Genomic DNA, 27694 nt, shown 5'->3' with positions numbered 1-27694 from the left:
ACAGTGCGGCAGCGCTAACATCACGCACTTTCGGCGTTCTTAAGTGAAACTTCTGTTGTAAGCACAGTGATGATGGTGATAGCCCTTTCGACGGATGGTCATCTATACTCGGTTACAACTCAAGAACGGCACCACCTCATGTAGTGTATCACTCCGCCAGGAGGCGGACTCTTAGCCTTCAACCCAGCGTCCGGGCTAATTGCGACTCATGCGGCATATTCTCCCCTGGTGAGCCTGGGGAAACATTACTGCGTTGTTGTTGCCCAAGCAACGCCACCGCCATGTTGGCCTTGAAGGCGTTATAATTGCCATGGCAACAATGCGAGGGCGCGCAGCTTGCGTGGGGGAGAGGTAATGCTCTCCCCTCTCACGCCGGTTGGATTCCTTCCCCCCTCCCCGTGTCCCCCCCCCCCCATTCCCACCCGGCAACCGCCGCCGCCACCCCGCTGCCTCCAACGGGCAAGCCTCGCTCCGACGGCACGAAGCCACGCCGCTTGAGCAGTAACGACGCCAGCTTGAATATCACTTGAACACTTTATTCGCGTTACGTGCCCGAACGCAACGTGCGGCGAGAAACACCGATGACCAATACAACACAGACAAGGTTGTCTGTCTTCAAGCACAGCACACGCACGACACAAGTCCTATCCTTCAGCTCCAGCTCAGCTTCACGAACGGCATACGAACGACGTTCTCACCTTTTGCTAACAGCACTCAAAGAGTCTTCGCGTTACGATTCACCCTGGTGTTCTTGGCGTCCCTTTTGCACCACCGTAATGTCTGAGGGAGCACATCGAGCACATACGAGAAATCGCCCACTACATGAGACGCGCGCCGGCCTCGCAGCTCGCTGCTCGCCGTGCGCAAGCAGCAACTGCGGTGACCGTTATCGCGCATGCGCGCCCCCAGTCGCGCCGGAGAGAAGCGAAAAGAAAAAAAAATGAGCGGAGGAGTGTTTCCCCAGCGCCACTGCCTCTAGGCGCGCAATAATAGAACCGAAACTAGAAAAAGTAGCATTGGCCTGACTCCGCCAAAGCGCCGGACCCGTGACGTCAGTGCGCGCGCGTTTTGAAAGGGGTTTGCTATGAATGCATAATATCGTCTGCTTTGTCTCACGCAGTGTGTTTGTCGTCACTGGAGTCGTTTATAAGCGTATGAAGTCCAAAAAATCACGGGAACGGCTCACGCCATGTTCAAAATATTCCCAGTAACGCCCTACTTGCGCCGCGCGGAGAAACATCCGGCTACGGTGATAAGGCACAGCGGCAACTTGTGGTGCCGTTCTTAAGTTGTCACCGAGTATAGTGACGCCTCTCCAACTCTCCTATGGCTTCTTGTAGCCAGTTCAGTAACAAAGCCTCGCCAAGACTCATCAAAAGCCAAAATGGCGGTGCCCAAGTGGCTTAGGAGTGTCAGGTTGCAACGCATTTTACGGGAACGGGCCCACAGTTGCGACGTTACAGCAGGGTTCACAATACATTATACCCTATGGGAGCTATGCCGGGACCGATGACAAACAACATAACAGCCAGGAAAACGCAACAGTGAGGAACGTAACAGCGGGGTTCTACTGTACTTGTGTTACCAGTGCTATCAGGTGCGCATGCCCGAACATGTCACAGCGCCACAGCTTATGGCGTGTTCATTGTTCAATTCCCGAGGCTCCGGAGCTCACTGTCGAATACAGCAATAACGGAACGTTTTATACCATCACAATGAGCCCAAAGGTTCACTTCACAAACCCTAGACACACTTACCACATTTCATCTTGAAGTCCGAGGTGTGGCAAAGTCGCTGTCACCACAATGTTTTCAATGGACTCCGTCCTTCGGGGCGTGCACACGTTCTCAGCATTGTCCCTGCGTTAGTGTCACTGTTCAGTACCACAACTGATAAATGACTAAACGGGTATCCAACTGACCCTGCAACCTAAACCAGAGAAAAGATCGGCGAAGCACACTCGTTTCAACCTTCTTCGTTGTACCGGCCCTTACGGGACTTAAATTTTGCGACTGTGGCCCCTTCTATGATGTGAGTTTGGGACCTCTGATCTATATCATACCCACAACAAACTAAGATGCACTCAAGGATTTTCCTCTCACAGGTAGTACCACTGAACTGTGAGAAGATTCCTTTGATAGCTATTTAGAGCTCCATTTGTAACCACTGTTACGTACCTTGACAAATTGCCAAGTTTGGAAATTAATCCTTATTCCCTTACGGCAGACATTCCTCATCATTTTTTGCCCCAATCACTGAACATGCTAACAGACCAACACTGTGAAGCCATACACCATCGAGAGGGTCTCTAACCGCACACAGTACCTGATTGGCCGTGACTGGCTGCCAGCATCATCCTCATCATCGTGCCACTCGAGATTCGACGGCCTGAAGAGCTTCTGTGGCGTAATCGGCTCCCTCGTGCACATGTCGAGCAGCTCAAAGACTGTGACCTCCTTCAGGGGTGTGGCAGACGATGACAGACCATTCACCACCTCTTCTTGCAGTCCGTCTTGCAGTCCGGAAGAATCCGCGGGTGAAGACGGCCTGGCTTCGGCATCGGCTGTGTTCTTGGCCAAAGACTGCTCCGGTGTGTTGGTTGAACCCGCCTCCTTGGCTGGGCTGTCGTCATTGGTGCTGTCGGAGTGCTGTGGCAGGATAGGAAAGACAGTTGGTGGAACCAGAGTTACTCAGTAGTGTCCCGTAGCCAATGACGACACAGGTTTCTTCGAGGAACAAAATTTTATTGGAGCGAACTTGTGCCCTGCTAAGCACTGAAAGAATACACAACCGGCGATGGAGCCAATAAAATTACGTGCAAAAACTAGCATCGGCGAATCGAATGCCGCGGTGTTTGCCCGGTGAGCATTTACCTTTCTGCGTTATACTTTCCAGAATCTCTGCACTTACGACAGCCTTCACATTGAGTGAAACGGCTTTAATTTTTGTAAGCTAAACAAGCTATCTTTTTTGATAGGGAAAGTGTTACACCCTTTCATCACTTGGCTAAAATGCTCTCGTTTCCTTACTTAAAAACAAGCTCTATTTAATAATTTGTGTTATTACGAGTGAACGTTTAGCGAAGTTCAGTTTTCGTCCCTTCGGTGCCGTGCGACTACACTTGTGCCTGAGCTTCAATGAAGCAGAAGTGCTTGATTGGCCCACATTCTAAAGCGGAGTTTCGCAACTGGTGCACAGTCGAACCCGCTTATATCGAACGCGCAAAAAAAAAAAAACACCTATCAGTTCGATATAGGGATCAGTTCGATACACCACAATTTGATATAAGCAAGCTAGGAAATTGGATGCCATAAAAGCACATACTATTTATAAACAGACTTTATTTAGGAAACTGCCTTACTTTTGCACGAAACAATCCTGTATCTTCTTCTGCTTGAACCACCTCGCTGCCTGAGACAGTATGCACTTTTCCCACTGCCTAAAGGGTCGGTGCCCGCTTGTTGGTTCCCACTATCACGCCTTCGCCATTTTCCCATGCTTAATTAACAGTACAGGGGTCACCGCACTCACGCTAAAGTCAATATCACTGGCAGACCAGTCTCTGCTCTTCAGCCGTCAGTACGCAAAACGGGTTGGGCACACATTAGTGACATTTCGTGCACACAAGCTCTGCTACTACTAAAGAGGCTGTGCTGTTGAACAGCACTCCACCACACAGTGCAATGGCATTCAAATGGCGAATTTTTTCATCAGCTACACCGGTGACTCGCCAAGCACTTGTCTGCGCTGAAGTGCCTCCATACTCTTTGGAGCGACTCCAGTTTCTGCATAGGTGTAGTAAACTGGAACAGGCATAGGCAGCATAGGCTATGAACTGCGTACATGAAGGAAAGAAAGTTTTTCTTCCCTCCATGGCTGCGTATAAAGGGCTGTTGGGTGACTGGATTGGATTGGATAACGCATAAACGTCAGGTTGCCAAAGCACCCTTTATTCTTCATTGACGCTAGTGAAACACAAATTTTGCACCTAGTCGGGCCTTTTGGTGGAGCAGCGTGGCACAATTTGAATGAATTTGATGGTTTTGGCGCAGCTTGGCTCAAAAATATGAAAGTGCATCAAAATGGCGCAATTGGCACAGCTGTTGCACCCCTGTGAGGCAAAAATGATACTGAAATCGGCCACTGAGACAGCTCCACCATTATGCCGACTTTCATTTACTTGTCATAAGTTCGCAGTGAACTTCGCAGTTCGCAGTGAACTTAAAAACGTCACAGAATTCCCGCCTGCTGTTGCCAATACGTGGCTGCCTACACAGAGGAAGGATGGTTACAGAAAACGGCTGTAACTCTCGTTTACTCGAACCCATGCAGAAAAAAAATATTTCATCTACTTTTCATAATTACATAGCTCTCAGAGTGAAGTTGTAAACGTTAGAGAATTCCCAGCTCTGGTCACGACATAGGCTTCTACAGGACGGAAACGGACAGCCACATGTTTGCCAGCTAGAATAAAGCTCCAGTCCTTCCAGGTTTCACTCAGCTGATTGGCCAGAAAGCAGATATCCAACAAACATGCTTTGCTTCATGCGTTCCAGTCCATGCATATCGTAGTTTGAGCTTCGCTGCTCGCCCTTCTTCACAGAGTGGAAGGGCTGATGAGTTTGCTTACTGTAGCTTAGTACGGACAAGCCCAACTCTATCGCAGGCCAGTAAAACAGTGCAGGTGACACAGTATCCAAAACAAAACTTTTTAAAGCGAAAGCTTTCGTAGTGGGACCAATGGCATTCTGTCAAAAAACTAATGCATTTCCCCATAGACCAGTTGGTTAACTGAAAAGCTCTGATAAGATCTCTGGACACACGGCGCGTGCGTGAAACCAAGCTTCTATTGAGCCAAAATGGTTACTTGAAAATCACAAAAAAGGAACGGTTCTAGGTAACACAGTACACGTATCGGTTATGAAGAAGCAGTGCAACAGTAGAGCTTTATCCCATAAACCACGACCTCAAAGCTTCGTTTCCCAGCCGCGGCACCCGCTTTTCTGATGGAGGCGAAAAGCAAAAAAAGCTCGTGTGTCCGAGATTCCGGCGCACGTTAAAGATCCCCAGGTGGTCAAAACTAATCCCGAGCCGTCCACTACGGCGCGCCTCATCGCCTGCGTTGCATCAGCGCGTTAAAACCCTACAATCAATCAATCAACGACCTCAAAGCCAGCACCACTCCACACATACACCGAGATCTTAGTCCACTACAAAAAACAATAGCCGTCGCTTCCCACCAACTCATTCCCAACAAGCACGCAACAAACGGACCACTTTCCAGAGCCTATAAACCAATTCATGTCCCCATAACACCCTACTAAACGCTATACCCTGCCACCTGTGACTTCTGCCCTGTTGCCGGCACCAACATGGTATGGGAGTGCCAATACACCTCTACTTAACCCCTAATCCCAACCCTACCTATGAGCAGTGGGTGGAGCAGCTAACCAGTTCTGAGCTCTTGGACCAGCGCCGACTGGTAGAACGGGTCCGGACGGCCAGCCAGCACCAAGGCATCTTGGAATAAGAATGCCTCTCACTGGGTGGAGGCCCTAAGAACATCCTCCCACTCACTAGTAGAATAAATATTTGTCTCTCTCTCATCGGTTTACATTCAGATCATTTGTAGATGCGTTTACTTAGTATGTGAAAAATCGTCACATGGGTTCCTTCTTTGTGATTTGGGTCTTCAAAGGTTTGAAGACCAATTGGACGCACTTTCAGCAAAGGTTTCCGTGCCATTTCTATGCTAGAAAGCTTACGTTTCTCTCAAAAATTCCTTTGGAAGTAATGGTGAAGTTTATGCTCGCAATGAAAAATGTTCGCTGCAACCAGGAAAGGTCATCGTCGTCTCGTACTCACATCCGACTGCTCCGAGTCGTCAGTCTCCCCCTGCGGTGGCTTCCGTCGTGGCCCCAACTTCTTCCTCCGGTACTTAACTGGGACCACGCCCTCTGGAAGTCTCCGCCTCACGTTCTTGAATTTGAACCTCAGAGCTCGAACCCAGTCACTCTGCAAGAGGCGCAAAAATTTCAAGAACAGTCGCCCCACAAACAAAACTGGTCGCCTTATTTTAACAGCAATAGGGCTAACCTCTAAAAAATTCTTGCGTACCCGGACAGGGTTGCAACGACAGAGGATTTTTTAATTTCGCGGCAAAGCCAGCTTTCTGGTAAATGCTCTGTAGCTTAACATAACGTACGTATGAAATCAGCCGCTTGGACGACTATTGTTATGCTGCGTTTCATTTTACTTGCAATTATTTCACTCACAGTGGTTGTAAATGTTACAGAATTCCCACCTGCTGTTTTCAATGCATGGCTGTGTATACGGAGGAACTATTATGATTGCAGAAAATGGCTGTAACTCTCGATTTATCGAGGCTACCCCGAAACAATCGATACGATAATTAGCCACCAAGGCAACTAATATTATGCAAAGTTTCACCTACTTTTCAGTTATGTAGTTTACGGTGGAATTGTAAATATTGTGGCATTGCCGTTCGCTGTCTATATACGGGCTTCTATGGGAGAGAAACAGACAGCTCCATGTTTGTCCCCTAGAATAAAGCTCCAGCCTTTCCAAGTTTCATTCAGCTGATTGGCTATAGAGCACGCTCAATCCCAAATCACACACAAACATGTTTTGTTCTGTGCCCTCCTTGTACTATGCCCAGCTTCACAGGTCATCCTTCGTCACAGAATGTAAGGGCGCTGAATTTGAGAACAGAAAATTTTGAGAACAGTCAAACAAACTCGGTCACCCTTTGTTTTTTTGCAACAAGAGTTGCTAATGCTAGGTTTTACAGAGTTTCCAATGTTAACACCACACGAAAATCAAAGGAGCGACCTCCAGAACATTCGCATAGCGTGCGAGTGGGGTCCACACACTTAGTGCGCCCCTGGGGTAAAATAGCTGTGCACTTGGGACAACCCTAGAGCAGAGTAGAGATTGAGTAGCGACTACTTGGCCTCTTGCAATGGTGTGTGGCTGCATTTGCCATATAAAATAGCACTGCCCAAATGAGCAAAATTCAGTTTGTTGCACCAATGTGGGACAACCACAACTTGCTGAGAGTGACACTAAACCAGTTGCAAGAGTTCCCATAAGCCCCACATATTAAAAAGCGGTCCACGGTCGGCCCTTTGCACTGAGAACAGAGAAAAGCATAGGCAAGTTGACTAGCCTGCCATCTGTTGACAGAAGGCTGAAGTAGTACCGAAGTGCTTGTGACTGCTGCTTTAAGACTGAAAAAAAAAAAACTATGAAAACATAAGTAAAGAGAGCCTAATTTATTGTTTTCTCATTCGAAAAGCAAGCTTTAATTTATAAAGATTTCTTATTACAAACAAATGCTTAATGAAGTTCAACTTTTGTTCCCTAGGTGGCGCACCAATACACCAGTCCCTCGGCTTCAATGAAGCAGCGGTGTTCAAACGGCCCAAATAGTCTGAAACGAAGTTTTGCCACTAGTGTATATCCAAGAACTCCGACAGCCACAGCATAAAATGCACCAGCAAGATGGAGATTTGACAGGTATTTCTTCTCTATAGATAAAGGAGCACAAACATTAAAATGACTCAAAGCGAAGTGGTTTCGCTGACAATGTCTGGTGACAATGTCTGGTAACATTTCTAAACCTAACCAAGACCTGGAGCCGCATTCTAACTTATTATTAGTGTGTGCCAGCAAAAAAATATCACCAAAAAAATGAAGTAGTTTAAGGGGGGGACACTGGTCTTGAGGACCAAAAATTTGTCAAAAAGTCAATTTTCTGTATTAATTTTATTTGCAGTCTACAGGTCCCAAAGAATGTACCTGCAAAATATTATAGCTGTAACATAAGTATTTACAAAGCTTTCGCCATTTGAAGTTGGCTAAATGGCCATTTTCCCCTGCATTTCCAAACTTTGTGCCTTGTTTTCTCAAAACCAGTTTTTTTCCCATGAGGTCAACTGTCGGGTACAATATCTTGGGATGTACTGGTCAGATTTGCGTCATTGTTGCTGCATTTGAAAGCTTAAAAACTGAACAGTGCAATAAAACCAGAAAAATAAAAAAATTTTTGTACTAGTACAATTTTTTATGCATTTTGTTTTACAAAAACGTTGATAATTGATGACCTGACATTTCATAAGTTCAGAGAAATTGCAGAAACAGTGATAAAATTACCGCTGTGGTATAGTTGCAATCCCTGGTCCTCCGAGAGCACAAAGGAACAAGAATTATTCAAGTATATGTAAGTAGATAATTAAAAAATTGCCCGAAATGGAATGACATAACATGTTGCAAAACTCTGAATTTAGACTATATAGATGAAAACTGACGGCATATTTGTGCTCAGGATGTTAAAACACACTTAATGTGTAAATTTCAAGGAGATTGGTTCAAAAATAACAAAAATGTCTTCAAGACCAGTGTCCCCCCTAAGACACTAACACGGTGCACACGTCTGACATATTTCATGGCAGTGCGTTCCGTATTCTGTTCATTTCATGCATTGCGTCTTTACACCAACAGATGGCTCCGGCCCGCCGCCACAAATGAAGTTGATATGGGGAAGAAAAAAAAAACTAACTTTCATTCGTGCAAGAAATAACCAAGCAAATTTTCATGTTAAATGATAAAAAATAGAATGTGACCTCAGTGGAAACTTTCAGCCCTAAGTGTAGCTGCAACAAGGCAAACATGCACTAGCAGTGGTCTGCTGTCTGTGAAGAAAGTGCCGCTAAAATAATTTTCAGTCTCAAAACATTTCGAACAGAGGCAGTCAGCATTAAGAACCAGAGAGATTAATGTGTTAAAAGATTTTGGAAATGCATCAAAGGAAGTTGTGAAAGCTACCAGGCTTTCAGGTGACTCCATGCACTTTAAGCTTAAACTAACAAAGTCTAGATGCAAAGCATCGCCACCCTTCAATTTTCACATTCCTTGCAAGATAAAACCAGATTACTCACACTAGTACCACTCAGAATTATACATATATATACAGAAAGAAATGCCGGCAGTCTACAACGCCAAAGGAGGCATAGGGGAATGGTTAGACTATTTTTTAGCGTTAGTGACGTTACATAATTTTTTTCTTATTAATTACGTGAGAAAGAAAGAAAGAAAAACGCGCGCCCAGAGTGGGGACCGAACCCATGCCTTTCGATTAAATCTCGATTGCCTTGCCAATTCGGCTATCTGGGCGACTGTGTTCTCCTTCACTTTCTGGGGTATTTATATTTACTACAACTGTATCTGACGCTTGACGTGTTTTTCTTTCTTTCTTTCTCACGTAATTAATTTTTAAAAAATAATGTAACGTCACTAACGGTAAAAAATAGTCTAACCATTCCCCTATGCCTTCTTTGGCGTTGTAGACTGCCGGCATTTCTTTCTGTATTTCCTAACGAGCCCCTCATTTCCAAACCCTATTATCGTGCGAAAGCTTAGCGAGGGCCTCGGTTCTGGCAGCCTTGATGCCAAGGTAGCATAAGAGGGTTTCCCGCCAGTTGCCCACTTATGACAGGCTGTAGACGTTTGCGTCACGCCCCGGGGGTTGAAAAGAAGGTCTCCTTCTCCCCATGTAGTCTGAGTGGCGCTGGCTGCCACCCTCAAGCGTCAGATACAGTTGTAGTATATATAAATACCCCAGAAAGTGAAGAACTCAGTCACCCAGATAGCCGAATTGGTAAGGCATTCGAGATCCAATCGAAAGGCGTGGGTTCGGTCCCCACTCTGGGCGCGTGTTTTTCTTTCTTTCTTTCTCACGTAATTAATAAAAAAAAACAATGTAACGTTACTAACGGTAAAAAATAGTCTAACACCATTTCCCTATGCCTTCTTTGGCGTTGTAGACTGCCGGCATTTCTTTCAGTATTTCCTAACGAGCCCCTCATTTCCAAACCCTATATATATATGGCATTACATATATGGTAAGGCATTCGAGATCTAATCGAAAGGCGTGGGTTCGGTCCCCACTCTGGGCGCGTTTTTCTTTCTTTCTTTCTCACGTAATTAATAAAAATTAATAATAATGTAACGTCACTAACGGTAAAAAATAGTCCAACCACTCCCCTATGCCTTCTTTGGCGTTGTAGACTGCCGGCATTGCTTTCTGTATGTGTGTGTATACCGTATTTACTCGCATAATCCTCGCACTTTCTTTGCGGAAAAGTCAATGCAATGTTATGGGTGCGAGAATTATGCGGGAAAAAAAATCCGGTGCACAGTGTTGCCAATTTGCCTTATGCCAATCCCGCTAAATGTAGTGGTCGTTTTTTGTATATGTAAGCTCAGTGTTGCCAACAGCAGCTATTTCTTTTTATTTTATGATTTACAACGTAAACAGTCTCCCGTCGATCAGCGACCGTGAAATTGCCGCCTTTGCTTACTGGCGCGCGCCATATCTCGTCGTTTTATGTGCGTGCCCTACTCCAGTAACCACGTTGAAGTCGGTGACGCCGAAGTGCCTGCCTGCGGCGCGGTTGCCGTGTTCGATCGCGTACTCTTTCGCTTTCAATTTGAAAGCGGCAGTGTAGCTGGCGTTCTTCCCCATGGCGAAGCGGCACCAAGCAAAAAACAAAAAGATCAAAAAGTTCTCAAAATGGCAGCGAGCTATCCACCACTGACGCGAGTAACTCACTGACTGCTGCCGCTCAACGACGGGACCACGACGGCGACACGACGACACTACATCGAGCTGCGCGAACACCGTGTAGTTGCGCGCACGCGAAACATGCGCGAAACCGGCGCAAGGACATTGTGAGTAGCGTGTTAGGGCGCCTGTTAGGGAGTAGCCATGCAGGTTGTTAGGGCGCCTGCATGGCCTTGGATACACAGCGCTCTCCGCCGAAAGGAGAGGCGGCGGGGGAGGGCGCGCATTGCAGAGCGCGTGCACCATGCGGCTTTCGCGAGCAGGCAACTTTCGCCGCTGCAAAGTTGGGGGTGCGAGGATTATGCGAGGAACCAAAAAATCCAAGTTTTGGTGGCTCACATTAGGGATGCGAGGATTACGCGAGTGCGAGGATTACGCGAGTAAATACGGTATATATATATATATATATATATATATATATATATATATATATACACACACACATACATATACATATATATATATACACAACTCATTTTATTTGGTAACGACCAATTATAGAAAATTCTACCTGCAAGAGGACGTGTGCTCTGCAAATTTCTGGTAAAGGTCTTTTAAATAATCAACCTTTTTTTTCACCAGTAGTTCATGATCAATTGATTGACCGATCATCAATCAAACAATCAGGCTAGAGATTCAGTTGAACATGTATAGATGTGTTTCAATCCTAAAAGGCCAAAACACAGGGCACTGGAACAGCTCTGTCACCAGCCCTAGCTCAACCACCGCTCCTGCATCGATGCGCTTTCAGTGAAAATGCAACCAGACGCTACTTAGTATAGTAAAACCTCATTACAAGAGACACTGTTACAAGAGACACTTGGTTATAAGAGACATTTGAATGAAGGTGGTTTGGTTGGTTTTCCTACGTTCGCCATGTTAGCAACGATGCATACAAGGGACCTTGGTTACAAGAGACATGTTTCCCGGGTCCATTGAGTGTCTCTTGTAACGAGAGGTTTTACTGTACACCGCACTGCATATTGCAACTGTGGTCACTTAGACGGACTCAAAATGGCTCGAGGTGACCCCAAGTCAGAGGCCCCTTTCCACTACTCTCGCCTATTCCTTGACAACATCTATCACAGCGTTAAGAGTAGGCGCGCTCAGAGTTAAACCCTACCGTAATGAAGTTGTTTTCTGAAGTGGCAGAACCTCAGGACAGTTTCCGAATCGGCCAAACATGCTATTCGAGAGAACTCCTGCCTCAAATGCTCCTTAATAATGCTGGAATTTGTAGTGAACCTCTCTGACATCTTTCGATAATACAACGGTCCGACCGTTTACTGAGACAGCCCGCTGCGTTTAGTCGAATGGTGCCCCAGTTGTCACGACTCACTACTTTCCCCCCTGATTTTGCGACACTGGGAACAGCTCTTGAATAGAAATTGCGGTCTGAACCAGTTTCGGGGCCACTGCAGAAGGAAACCGATGAAAAAAAGCTGCTTCCCACGTATCTGCTCACTTTGTAAAGGAAAGTTTGACATCCACCTAAATGCAGCCATACGGCTACAAAGGAAAGCTATACGGCTTTCTCGGAAATGCAGCCATACGGCTACAAAGGAAAGCTATACGGCTTTCTCGGAGTTTCCGAGAAAGCCGTATAGCTTTCCTTTGTAGCCGTATGGCTGCATTTAGGTGGATGTCAAACTTTCCTTTACAGAAACTTACTCCACCTCGGGGATTTCCCCTAAATCTGGTCGATTAACACATGTCCTTCACTTCGAGTTGTTGATCAATTCGCTTTCGCGCTACTAACGACTAGCCTCCTGGTTAGCTCAGTTGGTAGAGCGACTGCTCCGGTTAAGCAGTGGTCCCGAGTTCGAATCCTGGACCAGGACAAATTTTTCTTCAACTGCAAAGTTTCCGAGAAAGCCGTATAGCTTTCCTTTGAAGCCGTATGGCTGCATTTAGGTGGATGTCAAACTTTCCTTTACAGAAACTTACTCCACCTTGGGGATTTCCCCTAAATCTGGTCGATTAACATCTGCTCACTTTGCTGCAAATGTCATCGAAAGACGTTTCCTGCCGCCTCTGCGACGTAAGTGCCTCTCTTCTTGTTCCAGCCCCACCCCTCACGCTCTTGTTCTCCCGTCTCACTCCTTCCACGATAAACACGGTGGAGGCTTGCTCAAGTCAATTCAATTGTCCCACGTTCCAAAGCTCGCATGCCATCTACTGGAACCTTTCGTTACTGCTTGGGTCGGGTGCAATCGTTTTTTTGTATTTTTGGGTCAAAACAGTGTTTTCAACACGCATTTTTTTTTATTTTCTGTCGCAAAAGCCAAGCAGCCATGTATTTACAAAGTAAAAAAACACTGCAAACAACACTTATACATTGGTGTTTTGCTTCAAATAAACCTGCTTTCCATTTTCGTGCACAATGCTGACAAGTATGACATGTTTCCCTATTTACTAGCAGTATGGAAAAGTATTGCCAGTATAAACTTCTCGTTCAATTATTCCTTTTAAATTTTGGCCAGGCGGCCGAGTCACAGTACAGGCAGACAGACAGACTAAAATTTTCCTGTTTTAACTCTATCGTGACCGCGCCTATTCAAAATCGTTCAATTTGAACGATACCTTCGGAGCCCCTTTTCATTGCATTCCAGGCGTTGCTGGAAAAAGTAAAGCTATTTGGAGTTAGCTCAGAAAATGCCCTTTCAAAATCAGTTTTGCTTTCATTTTTGCAACAAAAACGTGATTTTTCACAAGCGTTTGCATCACCTGGTTGTGGAAAAGGGGCATGGTCATCGCGCGTCACTGCTACCAATGAAGAATGCGTGCCACTCGTAATTACTCTGCACCAGTGTTTGGTTTTTGTTATCAAGGCACGAATGGTGAATCAGCAAACAATTTTCAATCGTCAGGTTTGCGCTCTGACAGTAATAATCCCAGAAATCGGCTGAAAATGTCAAGCAGTGCCAGTTTGCGAAGCTACTTTATGATTTTAGGCAGCTTTATTGGCTTCACTCTCACGTTGTTCTAAGTTGCGTTGTAGTTCTACTTACCCCAGGACCATTCGCAAACAGTTTACAACAGTTTCGGCTTCGTTTCTGCATTGCGAAATTCATATTTGGCGCTACTACGCAGTTACCCAACTTCAAGCCTACCCGCCATAGCGCCGTGAGCGTCCGCGACTGATCCTCAAAATACGCATGCCGCTCCTGTTGTCACCCAAGCCCAAGCCTAACCAAATTTCTGCTATAAGGACTTCCGATGGAAGTCAAAAGACAACACCCAGTAGCCAGATATCTGTTCCGACAAAGAAAGCGCTTCAAACCGGCCTTACACACCGCCAGCTGTTCGCCTGACAGTTTCATTTCCATATGAGGGTATCTCCGGGGGTCTAGCGCTGCTTCTTAGTTGAACTGTCTATTCGAACGGAGCCTCCAATATGTTGCATACTGTTTCTGTTCAAAAATGGTAGGTGGCGCTGCAATGGAGGACGCTCGTGGTGCTGATCTTTTTTATCGTGCAACAGCTACTCGGCCAAAGTTTGCAGGGCACGATTTTAGCGCATTGCACCTCATTCCTGCGAGCAAGGCAGCAATAGTGAGTCATATGATTATAGTAAAGCACAACAAAGCACTATAATAAAGCACAACAACTTTTGAGAGATAACTGACAGTGAACAGCATCGACCACAGAGTTCCATTTTCAAGTTCATGCATGTTTTTCCGCGTCGCGTGCTTGTCCCAAATACTGTGCTAGCCGTAAATGAAAAGTCAGTCATTGACAAGGTGTTTTTACGTTATGTGGCGGCAAATTCGTGCCTCTGATAATGGCAAACCGCCAGATTTCTTCCAGGGAACTACCCGAAATTGCACATTTTGATCTGGAGGTTGGGCTTCACCGCAAGACGCAAGCAACACGTGTGCTAACATTTTTTTTTTATCTGACAAACTGTTCCGCACAAGTCGACATTTTTTCTAGGCCATGTTTTTGAAATGTTTCCCTACAAAATGTATATTCTAATTTTTTTTCTACTACCGGTGGTTTGTTATACACAACTCCTTTTTTTATCATTTTCTTTGACAACCTGACAAAAATTTTGATTTTGATATTTTCTTTTTGCAACTATGATGTATGAAAACATTTAAAAACTCATGTTATTGTAAATGCCGTTAAATAATCTGCATTTAGTGTTCCTGTACTTAGTGCCTAACCAATTTTTTTTGGCAGAAAAAAAAAATGTTTTCTTGGACCCCTTAAAATCGGTCAATTTTCCCGTGTTCACAGTAGCTCAAAAAAAAAAAAAAAAAACAAGTGCCTTTAAAATTCACTGACTCTTCCATTTTGTGAAGAAAGGCAGCCAGCGAGGATTTCAGGTGCTTTTATAAAGTGATAAAATTATATATATGCATATGTCGAACTACACAAATTTAATTAAAGCATCAAAACACACATTTTATCACGCGGTATTTGTCCGCCCACAGAACCGCTTAAGAACAACTGCTGATAAGGTGTTTGTTTATAATGGCCTTTACACAGAAACGGCTGCTACAGTGGCACGCCCCCTAGTGATGGTGAATGAACACCAAGAACAATGGATTATCAATCAGTCAACTTGACACTTTCAACGAGCACCGTAGTATTGAACCATGGGTCATCCCTCACAGGTTTTGACACTTACTTGTGGTAATGAACCTGCCAGGCTCTCTTTCACGCTGAAAATTTTTCTTTGTCAATGCAACAGAGTACACACATGGACACAGATAATTCATTTGGCAGCTGTAATATGCTCACCCTGTCAATGCCGCCTTGAATCACGTGCGGGTGCGCCTCCAACAATGAGTCGATGGCTTTACTGTACAACTTCCTGGATGGGTACCTGCACAGAAGCAGCACAACATAGCCTCTGAGTGCAAGCCAATAATACCACTTCCCACATGTAAGTGGACAAGAAAATATCAGCGAAACACGTTAATTGCCTGTTGGTAGCTATCTTCACTCTCTTTCACAACTCTCTATCACAGAACATGATGCATGCCTGACGGCAAGCAAAACCTACACATGTGCATGTCGTCCTTCTTTATCACCATCATCCCCATGGTTCATCATGGAGACAACAGCCTGCCGTCATTGTCAGTGCAACCACCATTGGCTGCGGTTTGGGTGCAAGAGATAGTGGTGTTTCACATGACAAAAAGGAGTAGAACGTGGAACTGGCATAAAGAGTGTGGGTCATGGTTGGGCTTGTCATTACTGCGGAGTGGCATGAAGAAAACAGGTTACTGATCTCGTTCCTCAGTGAGTGAAAAGTGTAATAAGCTGCTCATCACGCAATACCCAGAAACAGATGCAGAGCACTTACCTTCCACAAGTGTGACAAGCTTCCAACAATACATTTGGCAATTAAAAAAAAGCAGAGGGTTTACAGCGAGACCTTGAGGCACACCCCATAGAGAGGCAAAATGAACAGAGTCCGCATATATCTTTACCAATGCCCCGAGCAGTTAAAAAAACAATGGCAAAATGCTCAGCAATCACGTTGCACTATACCTCGGCAAAGTTGGCGCGGCTCACTCAAACTCACTCACATTTTTTTTTTTTTTTTTTTTTTTTCGAATCACCACTCCCTCAAACTCAGACTCAATACTGAGCAGCACATCTGTGCTCACTCAAACTCAAACTCACAGTGAGCGCAAAACTCAGAACTCACTCGGACTCAAAACTCAAAATGTACTCAAACTCAAAATGTACTCAGTACTCAAAAAGTATTCAAACTCAAAATGTACTCAAAACTCAACAGGTACTCAAACTCAAATTGCACTCTAAACTCAAAATGGACTCAGAACTCACTCGGTCTCAGGCGTACTCAAACCCAGTCGGGCTCAAACTCACTCAATCTCAAACTCACCATGCTACACTAGCCTCGCGCTCACTCAAACTCAAACTCACGTGCGAGTTTGAGTCCTAATGAGTCTGAGTGAGTGATCTCATGAGTGAGTCCGCCGACCTCTGCGTTGCACACACAAAATGTTCAACATTCACTGAACACTTTCCTTGGCATTTTCTTCGCGGCAAAAAATTACCGTCCTCACAGGTGCTGGTCTCAGCTACATGAGCCACTTCAATGCAGTCCACTTCCCGCAAGCAATCCACAGCAACACTCGGCACACAAACATCCTTCCGAAATGACCGCACCTACAGCAGCTTCACGCCCATTCAATTGGAACAATTTGAAACAATGCACTCATACCTCAGTGCGCAGCAACGTTACCAGAATTCGTTTTCACAGCTTCCTAACCCTGCCACCAAAGGAGGGGAGTCTCAGTGGCAGTCACGATATCTCACACCGCTGCAGTCCAGTGTTGTGCCTCTCTCTGCGAACCAACGCAAGAGTAATGACAAAAATATCCAGGCGCGCCAAGCCCCACCATCAACCCACCAATTTCGGAGAGCGAGGTCAGAGCGGTCAACCAAGAACTGAATGCAAAATCAGCGCCAGGACTGGACGGCACCATGATATAATAAAAAACATGGACAACGCCTCCACAGAAGCACTCATCAGTACATCAATCAAGTTTGGAACGAGTGCCAACTCCTGAAAACGAGGAAGACAGCCAACAAAGTAATGATTCCTCCCCCCGGGAAAAAGCTACATCTCAAGAACTTGGGACCAATCTCGCTCACATCGTGCCTAGGAAAGCTCTTCGAGCAGGTAATCCTTAACAGACTCAACAAACACGTGGAGCCAAACGGCCTTTACCCAACCCAACCCAGACACGATGATTGGCTTTAGAGCAAACGTCTTGACACAGGACATACTCATTATACAACCAAAACAAGTAATCATAGACGGAAATGGAACATCCACCTTGGACCCAAAAGCCCCTTCAGGGCTCAAAATTGCCAAAGCATTCAACAAGATTCTGCACGAAGCCAGACTAAATTCCATTGACAAACTTGGACTCGAGGCAAGGGGCCTTCAACTACAAAGCAAATTTTCTCAAGAACAGAACTGCCAAGCTAAAAATTTGGAGCCATTTAATCCAAGGAATTAGACATGATCAACAGAGGAACCCCGCAAGGCTCGGTGTTATCACCTTCTCTTTTCACCGTGACGGTGATCGGGCTCCCAGAAGAACCTAATAGAATTAAAAGCTCAACCACACCATATATGCGGACGACCTCACGTTATGGGTGGCGGGAGCCAGCAATTGTTGTGCCAGAGCGCCCGACCCCGAATTCGTTGCACGGGGCAACACGCCAACAGCAGGGCCGATTCACGCCCCGTCCAAACCGGACCAAATCACCTGCAGCCGACGGGCCCAGACTTGGAGTGCCGCAGAGTTGCCTCTCCTTTTGCGTCGCAGCAGCTCGGCCGAATTGTGCATCAGGTGAACGACTAGCAACCGACAAGCCGTCACCCGTCTGGAGGCGGCCTCGTGGAAAAGGGATGGGCGTCGCCCCCCTTTCCCCATCGCGGCGGCTCGGCTGAAGCAACCCCTTCGCCGCCATTCGTCGGATTTCAAACTTCGGCCAGTGAGGCTCCTGATTGGAGCGATTCGAACTTCTTCCGGGGGCATAAAACAAGCCCGGAGGTACTTATCGTCTGCATTCTTCGGCGGCACCGAGTAAAAGAGTGCTGGCGCCTTTGTGCAATCCACATAACGCTGTTATTACCCTTGTAAATACTGTATATAAATGCTGCTTCAGCTTTTTGTCGACTCGAGAACGTCATCGCTCTGCTCTGCGCCGCGTCGATACGGACGGAGCAAGGCAGCAACGCTACACCCGTGACTGCGCTCGGAAGGCCAGTGCCAACACAATGGAGGAATACAGAGCATGGGCCTCATTCTCTAAAATGAGAGGCTGTCGTTTTGAAACGGCACGGTAGCTCCATGCAAATCCATGTGTTCTTGCGCTGCTTTGAGTGCAGAAGAGGGACGAGATAAGCCAAGAAAAGCACTGTAGCAAAAGGCGCAAAGCAACGGGCACTGCCCCCCGTCGTTTTGCTTGTTGCTTTGTGCCCTTGCCACAGTGATTTTCTTGACTTATCTCGTTCCTCTTCTGCACTAAAAGTGGTGCAAGAACACATGGATTTGCATGGAGCTACCGTGCCGTTTCTAAACTACGGCCCTTTTTTAGAGAATTGGACATGTTACAAGAAGCAATACACAGGGTTGTGGAGTCCTTATCCCTGAAGGGTCTGGTAAGTTCCCTCGAGAAATCGGAACTACTAGTTAAAAAGTACAGGAAATTGACCAAAGAAATGCCACGGGAACATGAACTGATCACACTCACCCTACAGAACAGACCGATCTCGAAGGTGAAAATGATCAAAATATTTGGCCTTAGAGTGCAAAAAAATGATTCCAACACCAAAGCTGTCAACGCCCTCGAGCGAAACGTAAACCAGACAAACAGGCAGTCCAGGGTAACCAATCGACACCACGGGCCCAAAGAAGGCAATTATAATGAGACTCATACCAGCACACCTACTAGTATCAAGAATTGCATACACAACTCCCTTCCTCAAACATAAAACCGAAGAAAAGACTACGGTAGACAACCGCATAAAGAGAGCGTACAAGAAAGCCATAAGAATACCGATCAGAAAGCCAAATGAGAAGCAGAAGGCCCTTCGACTACCCAACACGTCGAATGCGACAACAGAAGCTCAAAAGGTAGCCCAGCACGAGAGAGACTCTCAAAGAGCGAAACGGGCAGATACATCCTAGACAAACTAAACATCAGAACCAGAACACAGCAGGCGAGATCCAAAGACCAAATGGGCACAAGAATCAGAGAAACACCCATCCATAGCCAGCATCCAAAGGAACAAGCACCCGAGTTACAAGCAAGAAAGGAGAAAGGAGAGAGCCAAGGCTCTCCACAAAAAATAAGGTAGACTAGCAGGTACCCTATACACAGATACGGCACTGCAACAAGGACCTAAAAGACAGTCAATATGTGTAGTCGTGGACAATACGGGATCTATTGTGCCAGCCTGCATGGTTCTGGTCAACTCCTTGCAGATTGGAGAGGAGGCAGCAATAGCCCTCACCATGGCAAGAGGATAGGGTCATTCCACGCAAAACGTCCCAGCCCAAAAATCGACCATCGCCAATTTCGTTGAAAAAATTTGGGCTAGGTGCGGATTGAGTGTAGGAGGTCTGCATGGAGTGTTTCCTTCGAAAAAAATTTTTTGGTCGTATGAGCGCTCCTTAAAACTTCTGCGAACACGCAAAATGTGGTTGGAGAAAATAAATTTTAAATAAGTAGTGAAACTATGTAGAATGACAACTATTATTTTGAAGCATTGTTCTTTGATGTGGGACTATGTCTGAAGCCGTGTAAGGATTTTTGGCGTTGTATTAGCTAAGTAAAAACGCAAGAAATGGCGCGTTTTCAGGAATTTTTTAGGAATCAGGACCAGGAAAACAAAATGTAGCAACTAGGAATACGCAGCAGTGAGGAAACCTTCGAAAATGAACGAAAACAGTGTTGCTTTGACTTGTAACCATGTATTTCTGCAACTTTCCCTCTCGAACCTTCAAAAAACTCGAGAATGTGGGATTGACGCTTTTTGCGATCGCTGGAAAATGCCACACGTGGCAATGCAAGGCCCCCAGCAATGTCAACTATCTTCCGGGCTGGCTGCTTGGTTTAGCACGTCAAGCCTTTCCTGAACGGAAAGCACCTCCCATTTTCGCGATGCCACCAAGGCAAGACAAAGTTCGCTGTTTTAGGTTCAACAGTGTTCTCAAAGCTTTCTGAAGAGCACGATGACGACGAAAGCACGTGCTATTCATACAACGGTGCTTTTATGGCAAACGCACTTCTGGCGTCCGGAAGTGAAACTTCCGTTGTAAGTGCAGTGATGATGGTGATAGCATACAGTAGCATAGGGCCATCTAGTGGTGACGAATCGCACCCACGTGCGGCTTCATCCAGTCAGTTCCGTAGCCAAGGCTGGCCAATTCTCGTCAAGCATCCAAATGACGGTCCGCGAATGTTGCCCGGGTGGGTTCGGAGAGTCAGATTGCGACGAATGATCCGGGAACGTACTCTGAGCCACGACGTAACAGTGAGAATTTTAATACATGGGTCTCTATGTGAGCTGTGCCGGGGCTAGACAAAAACAACGTAGCAACCGGGAAAATGCAGCACTGAGGAACGTAAGAGCGGGGTTCTACTCAACTGCTCCTAGAAAAATCTCTCCCTAGCAATGCAGTGGTATTCATAAGTGAAGCCAACTTTAAGGAGATCAGTGTAATGGCCTTTGTAAGCTGCCTTTCCCAGATTGTGTATTGCACGATGACATCTACTCATAAAGAAAAAATAGCAAGCATGGAGGAAGGAGACCAATGAAGACAATCGACTGCAGACGCCAAGAGTAAGCGTGATGCCCGTCAAGACCCCCGGATACCTTGAAGTTGAAAACACAAGATGCTGACCTGGCTACAAGCCCGAGGAACACTTCTCCGGCATACTGGCACAGTTTGAGCAAAAGTTTGTGGCCGGCTAATACCGTATTTACTCACGTAATGAACCCACTTTTTTCCTAGAAAATTCGGCATGAATTTGGGGGGAGGGTTCATTATGTGGGAAAAAAATTGCAACAGATTTTTTAAAAGTTGAAATTCCACACAATAAAGTTGCTAAGAGAAGTGCGTTAGAGCCTTACCGTTTTAGTAAAAACACCTGGGTAATTATGTAATGGTTTTTTTTTTTATTCTGAACATGCCGATGGCCCCCTACTCGCCATGGAGCTGTCCTCCTCACTGAAATCACTAGCGGCTTCACATTCGTAGTTGGCCCACAGCGCACCGTCTTCCTTGCCGTCAAGGCACTCCAAAACTGCTTTTCTCACACCCAGAGACTTCCCTTTTTTGGCCCCACAAAACACACGGCGGACCTTGTTCACAGCCCAAAACCCTTGTTTTCACCCGTAGCGTACACGCAGTGGGTCCACACTGAAGCCGCCCAGCCGCGCGGTTTCCATGTGCATCAAAGCATTCTGCACCACCTTCAGTTTAAAACCGTCTGTGCAGCTCATGTACTGGCCCATCGTACAGAGCGCACCAGGAGCTCAAAAAAAGGTCGCAACCTGGCCGAGAAACAAAACTATGGAGCGTAATGGCGACGTAGCGGAACAGCTAGAGTAGAGGAGTGCGGAGTGTGTTTAGTGCTTTATTCGCACAACGCCAAAACCAGCCAAAACGGCAAAGAGCAGGAAAGGAGTGCGGTGTGCGTTTTGCACTTTGTTCGCACGCCACAACGTTTTTATGTCGCAAGGTTTGTTATGCATTCAGCAGGTGGCGCACCGCAAGCGCGCAATTTCTAAATTGTGAGCCACAGCCTTACCGCTCACATCTCCAGCTACTGGTGTGATTTCTTTTTGCTGGAATGCGTTTTTGGCATTTCTGCGGGTACTGTGGCGTGATATCAAGTTAGTGCGATCGTCTACAGCATCAGCAACCATGCTGAGATAAAAACATATCCCAGCTGCATTTTTTATTCAAAGTGACAAAAAAGTAAATTCTCAAGAAGAAAAGTGGGGGGAGGGTTCATTACTTGAGTGGGTTCATTATGCGAGTAAATACGGTAACCTACAAACAACCCTGCTAGTCATCCACTCAAATGCAACGATGTTTAGGTCCCTAATTAGTCATCAATTAGCATCGCTAATTCCACCACCACCACACACAAGGAACTTTTCGGGCTCGTTCATAGGTGGTACTATAGCCGTCCGCCTGTCGGCAGGTGCCGACAAGCCACAACTGGACGAAAACTGCCTCACGAGTAGCCCAACTTTAAAGAAACCAACTACCGATTTTTGTGGAGTACACACTCTCTATCCCAGATGAAAGGGCATCACTTGAAACACCTTGAACTGAAACGGTTTTCCTAAAAGGGCCCTGAACGTTCAGTTTGGAAGTGGAATTTCTGGATCTGCCAACCTTATGTCGGCTGCCAAACCGAATGCTGGCAACCATGAAAGAGCCATGCGCAGCATGGGACACTGGTCTTAAAACAAGTTCTTTTAATTTTCACGTGAACTTTGTGAAACTTGTCAGCCTTGCTACTTTTTCCCCCACTTATTTCACACATGCCATTATTTTTCGAGTGGGTCAATGATTTCAAAAGATAATTAGAGATAATTAGCCATTTTTGGTCAAACAATAGACAGGGTTGGTCATAAAACTGTAATGTTAATATTTTTCAATACCATGAACCCTGATGAATGCAAGAACAGAATCGGTTTTTTGATGCATTGCTTGGAACTAATTTTAAAGCTCATTAAACTTTGCTGGCACCAGTGGCAAGGAACCATTTTTAGTGCCAATTTCAAACACCAAAGTTTAATGAGCTGTAAAATTAGTTATAAGCGATGCATCAAAAAAACTGCTTCAATTACTGCACTCACCAGGGTTCATAGTGTTGGAAAATATAAATATTACAGTTTTATGACCAACATTGTTTTGTCTATTGTTTGACCAAAAATGACAAATTATCTCTAATTATCTTGATATCTAATCGACCAGCTGAAAAAACAATGGTATATATTTGAAATCAGTGGGAAGAAATCAGCAAGAATGACAAGTTTCCCAGAATTTACTTGAAAATTGAAAGGAGCTGTTTTAAGTGTAGTGTCCCATATTAAAAGCTTGTCCCCAGCTTAAAAAATAAATAAAATGCAGTCTTTCCTATTCCTTTATGCGGTTTTTGAATCACAGATTGAAAGCGACAGATCTGTTTGTATACGTACAGTAGTGCCACCTTTCCTTTCAGATGCCCGAAACTTCACTGTTAAATAAAAGCTATTTGCACCAATTTATTTATAAATTTCCTGTGGTTACCATGTTATGTAAAACGTTAGATTACAGATCATAAGAGTCCCCAAAGAAACGGTTGCCTCTCCCTTTAACGTCACAACAGAGCAAGGGAGGGGCGCTACTCACATTGTGATCTTCATGCATTGATTGAAGAGACCTGCGACGATCAGCCTCTTTAGGTTCTTCGAGATGGGAGCCCTCCTAGCTAGGAAAGTGTCACACAGGCCGCCAAAGGAGGTCGGCAGTGTGAACTTGAGGTGGTCGCTTTTGTCGAACTCGAAGCGTAGCTCTTCAGGCCTGGCGGCCAGTTCGGCAGTTTCGCTGGGCCGGGGGGGCGCCAGTCGCCGCGACATCTTTTCACCTCGTGACCCTCCTGGTTTAGCAGCCAGTAGCGCCAGCATCTTTTCAAGCTGCGACAATCGCCTGCGTAAAAGAGATCAGACGCTGCGAGTCTTGTCAAACGGGCCACGAAGACAAAAATACAAGTTTGATTTATTAGAAACGTTGCTTTATGCCAATAACAAAGACACCTATTTTCCCGCATACATTAAAGAAATAACAGAGATATTAACTCTTTATTGAGCGCGGAAACATGGCCGATTTGGACAGATGGACAGAACGGCTTGTCCGAGCAAGCGCTTAAGGGGGGACGCGGGGATCAGATTGCGAAAAGTAACCAAAAAATCGTTTTTTCGGAAGTCACATTTTCGGATTGCATGTTTTATATTCTATGCGTTCACGAAGTTTCCCCGCCGCAAATGATCGCGAAGTGCCAAAGAAAAATATTTATATCGTCTGGGGTGGCAAAATATTTTCGCAGCGCTGTATCTCCGGAACGACGCCACCGGGCGCCGCCATCTTGGTCGCGTTAGATCGGCCGGCTCTTTAACTTTCGTTTTCCGGTCGGTCCTTTTGTCATCGCTCGCTCACAAACGCACAAACGGCAGAAAGAGAACGATAGTGAAACGAAGCAACCGATAGATGGTAACACGCGATTGGCTGTCCGGCCGCGTTTTTTGATACGGCTCTCCTGATTGGGCGTCGCCATGCATGACAGTAAAAACATGGCCGCCGGGCTGCTGCGCATTTTACGCGCACTGCGCTCCGCCGACGTTTTCAAGGTTTCCTGGTCGACTCGGTTGCAGTCATGGAGGAAAAAAAAGTTAGGAGACGGCATGACGTCACGCAGCTAGCCTTCGCAAGCCCAGGTCCGTTGAAGCCGCTCCCTCCGCCGTTTCCCTTTCTCAAGCCGCCGCAGTCGGCCCTCCAAGGTCGGGTGGGCCGGCGGTGGCGGCGGTCTCCGACTCCGGGGCATCTCTCGTGTTTCGTTGGCGGTAGCTGTTCCCCGTCCTTCCTGCATTTGTCTGCTCGGCGATCTCATGCCCGTGTGCGGGCAGGAGTGCCGCGTACGTGCGGAAGACAAAAGCCGTGGGAAAAAAAACCAACATATAGCAGGCTTCGCGACAACGGGCCGCAGAGCAGTTTCGAGCAGACGAAATTGAAGAGCGCGGCGGCCCATACAGAGGCGGTGCGGTGGGGTCACGTGGTGCAGTGACGCCTGGGCCGACTTCGATTTTACTTTTTATGTATAGGCTTCACGTTTCTCCGGCGGCGCCGTCTCCTAACTTTTTCTTCCTCCATGGTTGCAGTTTGCTCACTTTAGCTGTTGCGGTACTAAACAGCGACATTACTTGGGGCATTTTTTTTACCTGAACTGGTGCAGATTAGTGCAGTGTCATGCAGAACAGTGCAGAGTGCTACTGAGGATATCAATTAGTAAAAAAAATGAACATATGCTGCACTGCTTGCACCAGTTCAGCCAGTTCAGGTAAAAAAATGCCTCTACTATTATCGCGGCGATAATGCTTGAGATCGTGCGCCAAATAGGGAAGTGCGCGGCTCGAAAGACGCATCGAAAACGTGCCCGCGGCGTCGCCGTGGTCTGTCCTTGAGTGGGAAGCGCGGTGCGTGCGTCTACAATTGCGGTTCGTGAAGCGAACTTTTGGACGCATTGTGAGCATTGCGATGTTATAAAACGCTGAGTTATTGCTGTGTTTCACAGCGTGCTCGCAAGCTTCAGGAATGAAATGGCCAACTCGCCAGAAGTTGCGGCGCGCGCTCCATTGGCGCGACGTGTTCGGGCAGCGGCCGATGGATCGGTTGCTATTGCACGCGAGTAATAATAATTGATGTACGCGAAGTGAAATTTAATGGGAAAAGCAAAGTTGCCAACCATATCAAGGTTACCTAAATTACGGTCGTGGGGAACGTGCGCGTAGGGGATTTGGGGGGGGGGGGGGGGGGGGGGGGGTGCAATGAACCGTCACCCAGCTTATTTGAGAAACTTTTGCCGTGGCTCTAAACTAGTTCGTACAACGAAGTCTGGGATTACAAAATTATATTTTCAGTGTTAAATAAATTAACAAAGACGCCGTAAGGCTGCAGCGCTTCACATTTCGATATTTTTATTGGGTTTTCTATTTTTGAAATGTTTGCAATTCTGTTGTCTATTTTGCAATCATTGATTCTCCTGAAGGTAAAGAGCATGGTATGGTAATAATAATCAATGTTGTAATTGTGTAAAAAACTATATTCTGCTTTCAAATAGCTCATCTTATGCTTGTGATGCCCAGATATAACTTCTTGACACTGAACAGCCTCATGTACTAAGCTGTAGCTTCAGCAATCTTATGACACCCAGAAATCTGCTGAAAGTCTGGTGGCACATTAATATAAGACGAAACCATGCCTCACTCTTCATTTTGGAGACAGCTATGCATTTGGCATACATCAAGTAAAGTATAGGTACCCTAGCAGCCCATAGTGAACTTTGTAGTACACTAGGTGTAAAACTGGTGCTTCTGCCATCTGAAGGCCTGCACATGAAAACCTTCAATTGGCCAGGAAGGCCTCCCAGATGCACCAAATCAAAGGGCAAAGGTCTTTGAGGTTGTCCCCAAGCAAGGACAGCAAGGACTCTGCTGCTGGTGCAGTTTGAAAAAGCGTAAAGCCTTCGTAAACTTTAAGAGCCGTTTTCTCAAAAGTGCGTTTTACGAGTTCTTCGTTGCTCGTGGAAAGGATAGCATGGCAACCACTGGGCGGATTTTGACACTGTCTGTTTTATTTCAATCCTCGAAGAATTCTGCAGGGTATGACATTCTTGGATTTTCATTTTAGGGCCTAGTTATTTTTTGAAGTGACATTTACGGCCGAGTCAGCTGTATACTACTGGGTACAGATGAAAATAATGTTCTCTGTAAAAAAATGAAGGGTGTAAAAAAAATTCGAAGAATGTCATACCCTGTAGTGTTCTTTTGACTACAATTGAAAAGTATTCTGAACTTCCTACCATATGTCAATACCTTGCTAGGCTTTCCACGAGCGGGCAACATGTACACCTCTGTAACACAAAAACTACTGAAGGTATCATCCTGAAATTTCACATTTCACCATTTGGAGTGTTTTCCAATGTGCCTACCAAATTTCATTACTCATGTCAAAAAACAAAAAAGTTTGCTCCGATCGCCACCTCCCCCCTTAAGTTCCTTAGCGTCGTTGAGGACGAGGCAGTACAGAGCGCCATTAACTCTTTCATTACCGCAAAAAAATGGGCGATTTTGAGGGCTTCCACAAAACATTTTTTTTTTCTCTTGAGCTACTGGACACATTTATCATTTCTATGCATGAAATTGTAGCTATAGATTTCTCTTTCAAACACATAACAGAAGTTTTGTGAAAGGTGTAATTATTGACAGTTCATAGTCAATGAAACAAAAAAATGTGCAAAAAAAGTATACACAGAACACAAATAGGCAGTTTTACTGAGCCTGAAAATTATTTTAGGAATTATAAAATATACAAATTATAAAATATACACGTTGTTTCTTCGTTCCTAAGCTACGATTAGATATATACATCAACGTTGTGCACCAACTTTTGCATTTTTGCGGGCCCACCAATGTGGGCCCGCAAATGTGAGCCCGTCTTGACGGCTGTGCCATTCCGCAAAGTCACTGGAGAGTCAGTCGGCCTCTTTAAAATATGCATCCAAGCATACCAGTTTGCATGCTGACACAAAATCATTATCATTTCAGTGGTGAAAAGTGAGAAAAAAATATTTAGCACACTTGAGAAGCAGCGCGCGCCGCTTCGCTATTTTGATACGGAGCTGTGCATTTGGCAAAACATCCCCGCCGCACATTATCCAGACCCTACACATGAAAGTAATGCTGCAGTTGTCAGATATGAGGCCCCTTTT

General features: G+C 45.8%; 1 protein-coding gene and 1 non-coding gene across 2 annotated transcripts in view; one reads left to right on the top strand and one right to left on the bottom strand.

The window, feature by feature from the left end:
• The window catches only part of LOC144138367 (uncharacterized), an 85725-nt gene that overhangs the window by 37219 nt on the left and 20812 nt on the right, over window positions 1-27694 (bottom strand). The window contains exons 6-10 of the mRNA XM_077670614.1: window positions 23563-23859; window positions 15395-15479; window positions 5866-6015; window positions 2326-2648; window positions 1758-1859 (exon numbers count right to left, since the gene is read on the bottom strand). Of these exons, the coding sequence (XP_077526740.1) occupies window positions 1758-1859; window positions 2326-2648; window positions 5866-6015; window positions 15395-15479; window positions 23563-23859 (957 nt within the window). The remainder of the gene's footprint in view (window positions 1-1757; window positions 1860-2325; window positions 2649-5865; window positions 6016-15394; window positions 15480-23562; window positions 23860-27694) is intronic.
• On the top strand, window positions 9662-9733 carry Trnag-ucc (transfer RNA glycine (anticodon UCC)). Its single transcript has one exon. It is a non-coding gene; the product is annotated as a tRNA-Gly (tRNA).

Source organism: Haemaphysalis longicornis, unplaced genomic scaffold (genome assembly GCF_048455015.1).
Source record: "Haemaphysalis longicornis isolate Haplotype H1 unplaced genomic scaffold, Haemaphysalis longicornis Haplotype H1 scaffold_5, whole genome shotgun sequence".
Classification (NCBI taxonomy): Eukaryota; Metazoa; Arthropoda; class Arachnida; order Ixodida; family Ixodidae; genus Haemaphysalis; species Haemaphysalis longicornis.
The sequence above is the reverse complement of the archived record's forward strand: the minus strand, read 5'-3'. Positions and strand labels throughout refer to the sequence as shown.